Source organism: Sesamum indicum, linkage group LG6, assembly GCF_000512975.1.
Source record: "Sesamum indicum cultivar Zhongzhi No. 13 linkage group LG6, S_indicum_v1.0, whole genome shotgun sequence".
Taxonomy (NCBI): Eukaryota; Viridiplantae; Streptophyta; class Magnoliopsida; order Lamiales; family Pedaliaceae; genus Sesamum; species Sesamum indicum.
The window spans coordinates 5,890,063-5,896,615 of record NC_026150.1 but is presented as its reverse complement, the minus strand read 5'-3'; the positions used below and the strand labels follow the sequence as shown (position 1 = coordinate 5,896,615).

Genomic DNA, 6,553 nt, shown 5'->3' with positions numbered 1-6,553 from the left:
ATCATCAAGAAATCCACTTGAGGCAGATGTAGCTTGACTCTAGGGGGTAAGGGAGTGGCTACAGGCTTGGCAAGCTGAAGACCACAATCACTGATGATATCAAGAATGTACTTCGATTGCGTAAGAGAGGTACCAGCTTCAAAACGTGCAATATGAAGACCAAGGAAATAATGAGCGCATCCCAAGTCCTTAATGGTAAATAGAGCATCAAGGTGCTTCTTGACCTGTGAAATAAGATCAAGTAAAGGAGCCATAATGAGGACATCGTCAATGTAGACAAGAAGACCAACAAACCCAGATTTCAGACTCTTGAAGAACAGGCAGTGATCATGCCCAGATTGCTGAAATCCAAAATCCTCAAGGCTGCGTGTGAACTCAACATTCCACTAGCGTGACGCCTGCTTCAACCCATACAACGAACATCTGAGAAGGCAAGCATGTCCTGGAGCAACAGTGTAGTCTTCAGGGGCAATCATGTAGATTTCTTCATCAAGGTGCCCGTGGAGGAAGGCATTGTTGATGTCTATCTGGTGGAGAGGCCACTGAAAGGCTGTAGCAAGAGCCAAGAACAAATGCACTATTACAGACTTGGCAACGGGAGAGAATTGCTTTGTGTAATCCACACCCTCCACCTGTGTATAGCCCTTGGCCACAAGTCTGGCTTTGTGGCGCACCACTGAACCATCCTCACGTAACTTGGTCTTGTAAACCCAATTATATCCAATGGGTATTTTATCTTGTGGCAAAGGAACAACCTCCCAAGTTTGGTTCTGTTCCAGAGTTGTCAATTCCTGTCTCATGGCCTCAATCCAATGAGGAATGAAAGCTGCCTACCTGTAATTTCGCAGTTCCTGCAAGACAGATAGTGAAGCCACAAATCCTAGATATGCATAGTCATAAGCAGTAATCATAGGTGAAGAAGACGACGAGGAGAGGTGGTAGACAAAATCATTAATCCAAAAAGGCTTATGATGAGTGCGCAGTGACCTGCAAATAACAGGATTAGAAGCAGGTGAAGGCTGTATAGGGGAAACTGAGGGAGAAGAAGACTCAGTAGACCTTGAAGTAGAGGGCATACAATCATTGGCATCAGCAGTTGAGGGAATAGAAGCCAAAGGAACTGACTGGATAGTTGCAAAAGGGAAGCAATCTTCGTGAAACAGAACATTCCTGGAAACGAAAATTGATTTAGAATCAAGATCATACACCCTATATGCTTTCTGCCTAGGGGGATATCCTATGAATACGCACTTGGATGCTCTCTTATCAAATTTGGAAACATGAGGCTCAGGTTTCATCGCAAAACACAGGCATCTACTAGTATGCAGATGCGTGTAGGAGGGAATTTTGTTGTGTAAAATTTCATATGGGATTTTCCATCACAAAACTGTTGCAGGGAACCTATTGATGAGGTAGCTAGCACCCAGGATTACATCACCCCAAAAATGACAAGGAAAGGATGCTTGAAACATGATGGATCGAGCAATCTCAAGAAGGAACCTGTGCTTACGCTCCACAACGCCATTCTATTGTGGAGTATAAGCACAGCTTTGTTGGTGAATAATGCCAGAGGTTTGAAGGAAATGTTGGAATGAAGAACTGAGAAATTCACTCCCATTGTCTGTATGAATAGTTTGCACCATTTTGTTGAATTGAGTAGATATTAGTTTACAGAAATTTTGAAACACTTCCAGAGTTTGGCTCTTAAACACTTCACGAGCCAGCTCGATTTTGAGCTCGAGTCAAGCCAGGTCGAGCTCGAGCTCATTAGCTCAATTTTCTCTGCTCATCACCTCGCGAGCTTTTTCTATTTTTTTTATATATATATTTTTATTTATAAAAATTATATATATAATTTCGAATTCAATACTTTATCAATTTTATACTCAAAAAATTGACCATATATTATAATTATTATTCAATATATTACATTTTATTTTGGATAATAAGTTGTGGTACTTTTATTTATACATTTAATCTTTATATACAAACAAATGAACAACTTAGTAAATTATAATATTTTTTATGATTAAAATTATGATTTAATATGACACAAATAAACTTTATGTATTAAAATATTTGTATTGTGTTATACTTTTTTTTAAATTGGCAAGTAATTCACTTATGATTTTTTTATCTATTTATGAGTTTTATATTTATATCAAGATACATATTATGCATCATGTAATTTATTTTATTACTTATAATTTTATATCAAAATTTAGTTATTCTTATGAATTAATCTAAAAATAATAATAATAAAAATAGTGATGGTTGAACAATTTTAATGATTTTTGTTATATGTATAATAATGAGATAAAAAAAAATTAATCAACAATTACGATATCTTAAAATTCGGGCACCCGATTTATACCAAATTTAACATATATATATATATATATATATATAATTGTGTTCATTAGACCATATTTGACGGTATAATTTAAAATCACATGGCTTGATTCAAAGATACACCATCTTGAATGATTATTCTTATATTCCAAGTACGATATCTCGATATTCGTATATTCAATAAGTTTAAAACTTTACCAAAAATATTTTTCTGTAAGTTTGATCATATCTAACGGTTTGATCTGAGTTTTGATGGTCCGATGAACCCATGTTGTTCAACAATGTAAAATGATAGTTACATCAATGTAATACTAATATTTATAAATATATAAATTTATTGTAGACTGTGAAAATATATTAATCTCAACTATAAAATATTTTTAAGTATTTCAATTGCATTATTCCAGATAATGGATACTTTTTTATAATTTTAAATTATTCAGTATGATTTTTTTGGTATATTTTACTAATTATATTACTACTAAACTAATCAGTAGTTTATATTTATAACAATAAATTAAAATTTCATATTATATTTTGGTATATTTATAACATATTACACATTATGCAATATTTTTATTACTTATAAATTTATGTAAAAATTTAGTTATTCACATAATTTAATCTAATAATAATCATAATAATAAATCAATTTGAGCTCGTCGTGATGTAGGAGTCGAGCTCGACTCGAGCTCAAGCCAGAAAACTCAAAATCGAGTTACATCCCTTTTCAAAATACTTTTGCGTCTGAATTGATTTATGATACTGTTTCTCGAATTCTATATTAGTGTCTTTCAATTTCTAGCTGTAAAAGCAAATTCATGTCTAAGCTCAAGAAAAAAAGTGACTTAGAAAAATAAATGTGATGTTTTTACTATTGATCATAAAAGTCTATCAACTACATCATATTTTTACATAGACCTCTCAAGCATAACTTACACAAAATCTACAGTAAACCAATCATCAAACTTCCAAACTAAACGTACTATAAAATAAAAAATGAGGATGGGTACACACTTCTCTAGAGACCCTGTCGAAATAAACACTAATTGTTAAAACACCCTGACAACAATTGATCACCGAAAGGTGAAAAAGAAGAACAAAACTTGTCCAAGTAATTGTTGGAAATAAGTTTTAAAATTTTTTACATTGTCAAAATTTTGATCTTAATGTGCCAGTTTAATTTGATATTTATTTGGGGTTTATGATCTCATTAGTATAATGATTTAATTGTGATTTTATAAGGTTTAATAAGTACATGACAATAATATTTTATATATTTATGTGGCCTATTTATAATTGAATTTATTATAATATTATGAGTTTTAATTAGGCCACTTAATGTTATAACGGTTAAATTTTTACAACTATTTAAAGGGCCATTAACTTTCTTCATTTGACACATTGAGAGAGAGATAGATTTTATATAGCTTATGAGTTGAGAAATATTTTATACTCCCACAAGTATTTGTAGAGTTTTTGCAACGTGACTGTGGATCGGTTCCTAGTTTTCTCGTGGTCATGTACATTGGATCAGACACTGCTGAGAGCTAATGGGTTTTATCATAGAGTCATGGTCAACTGTTAAAACCTACACGTAGGGAGGCAATCATGGCTTTAGGTCAACAACAAGTATCGTGACTCTCCAACAGTGCAGTTTTCCTAATTTCTAAATTTATTTGGTTCATTTTCTTACTATATGTAATTGTGATAATTTATATAATGATATTTTATATATGAAGTTATTTTAAGATATGATTATAAACACAAATCACATAATGTTCACAACAGTAATCAATGGAATTATTAATTAGAATTTAAGGATGATCAGGATCTATTTCAAGCTCCTTGATGAGTTCTGCACATTCGTGGTTGGCTTTCTTCTTGGTGAAGCCAAGAGGATTGGCGTAGCGTGAGCTCCCATGAAACCCATTGTTCTTGGTGAGTGTGATTAGTGAAGATGGCTTGCTCGCCCACCCCTCGTTCGGAATCTCGTCACAGTCTGCTCTACCACTTTTCACCAGCGTGATCCCGCATTCCTCTTCCTCATGATCGCCTTCCACCTTCAACCGATACTGTCCCGCCTCATTCGTTACGCCTTCTTGTGTGTATGTTATGTTCCCCGTTTCCTCGCCTCTGCATTCCAATTTCACCTTTGCCCCTACAGTGTCACCAAATCAACACATCAACGTAGAATCATTTACTAATATTTCTAACATGCATGCACTCTAATTAATCTCTAAACATACCTGGCATAGGCTCACTGAGTTTATTAATGAAATTGATGCGGCAGACCTCGCAGTACACCTCTCCCACGACGAAGAATTCAGGAGTTGTAGCGCGAACGACGCTGGAAAAACACAACAAGCACAGGGCCCCGGCAAAGAGTCGCGTTAGACATGACATCTTGAGTATGATCTTATATTCTTTTCTTCACTTACTGTAATTTCGAAAGGATTAATTAATTATTGATTAGTGTAATTATGTTGCGAGAGTGTGGAGGGAGGGATGGGTATATATTTGGGTCGGTGGTTTTTAGCTTGTGGTAATTGAGGCCAGTCTCAATGTGCATCGCCAAAACAAACTCTCCCTCACACATATAACCCCATCACGCTAAATTCAGTTTTTCCAAAATCGTAAGGAGATAGGAAGGACAGACAGGGCGACAACTAGTTAGCTATTACTACTAATTTCAGTATGAAATGAAACTTTCCCCTCTAAAATTGCATTCGACCAGAAAGTTAAGTACCCAAACTGTGAGGAAATATTTTGTGGAGTAGAAAAATTATAACCAACTTTCTTAATATTTGGCATAAACACAAAATTATAACTATATATAGTTTATTTTCACTTAAAATTTGTTTAAGTGTAAAGATATATACTAAGTTTTATCCAAATATATATATATATATTAGGTAATTGCATTATAACTTTATTTAAGTTTATTCTTTTATATCTAAAAAATATATAGTTATTTTATACTAACTATAACTAGTAAATATTGAATTTTTCTTTTCTTTTTCTATCCTTAATCAAAACAAGGATACTGAAACTTGATTATTAAAAATGAATTCCATTTATAGATTTGGCTATTCAAATGGACGGTGAAGATTAATGTTAATGGTGTGGTAAGAAGTTCTTTAAAAAATATTTTTAAATACTATAAATTTTTTTAGACTTACATATAGAAATTTCTTAAAATTTCTCTCAACATTTATATTTGTCTAAAATCTTACATCTACAAACTTCTATACTTGTATAAAATATTTTATTTTTCTCTTAATTTTATGTTGCATTTAGTGCTTTTCAATATTGACTTCTATACCTTTGTAGACCTTTTTAAAACATGTTATTTTGGAAGTTGTTCATATATATATATATATTTTCTTGATTTTTTCTATAAAAATAAAAAAAAATTAAATATCCTATCAGTTGAAAAAAAATAATTCAAAAATACTAAGCAATGTATGCAGTGTACGAGATGGAAATGATATTCATTTTTGATTGACTCGAATATAAAATTAATTATTCACGATAGTAAAATAAAAATAAATATCCTATCAGTTGAAAAAAAATAATTCAAAAATACTAAGCAATGTATGCAGTGTACGAGATGGAAATGATATTCATTTTTGATTGACTCGAATATAAAATTAATTATTCACGATAGTAAAATTATGAGATTAATTATTATCAAATTAGTATATGTATATATTACCTTTTATTAAACTCACTTTCATTTATAAAAATTTCATTGATATTTGATATAATTTTCATAAAATAGATAACATTATTAAATATTATAACATATATATATATATATATATTTTGTCCCATCAATCAACATAATAATAATGATATAATTAGTATTAGTCTAACTTAGAGTGATTTTAAAGTTTAAATTATAAAATTTAATTTGAAAATTCATGTATCTTTCTCCTATCCAAGTACATGTAGAAAAAATGTGAATACTTTTCTATTAAATTTTATTTAAAATATTAAATATATGTACATATTAAACTAATGTATATTATTTATGAAAATATTTTAAAAATATTTAAATATAAAATATGTCAAAAAATAAAAATATATTTGCGGTATCATGTCATTTTTTGTCATTTTAGCAATAAAAAATCTTATTATGCCAAACAACCTAAATTAAATAATAAATTCAAAATAAATAAAGAAACAACATCTACTG

The 6,553-nt window shown here is 31.0% G+C and overlaps 1 protein-coding gene across 1 annotated transcript; it reads right to left on the bottom strand.

Annotated features, from left to right (window-relative positions):
- LOC105163977 (major pollen allergen Ole e 1-like) lies at positions 4,144-5,059 on the bottom strand. Its single transcript, XM_011082514.2, has 2 exons — positions 4,602-5,059; positions 4,144-4,513 (listed from the first exon to the last, which is right to left on the bottom strand). The coding sequence occupies exons 1-2, from the start codon at positions 4,756-4,758 to the stop codon at positions 4,170-4,172; spliced, it is 501 nt and encodes a 166-aa protein (XP_011080816.1). The 5' UTR covers positions 4,759-5,059; the 3' UTR covers positions 4,144-4,169.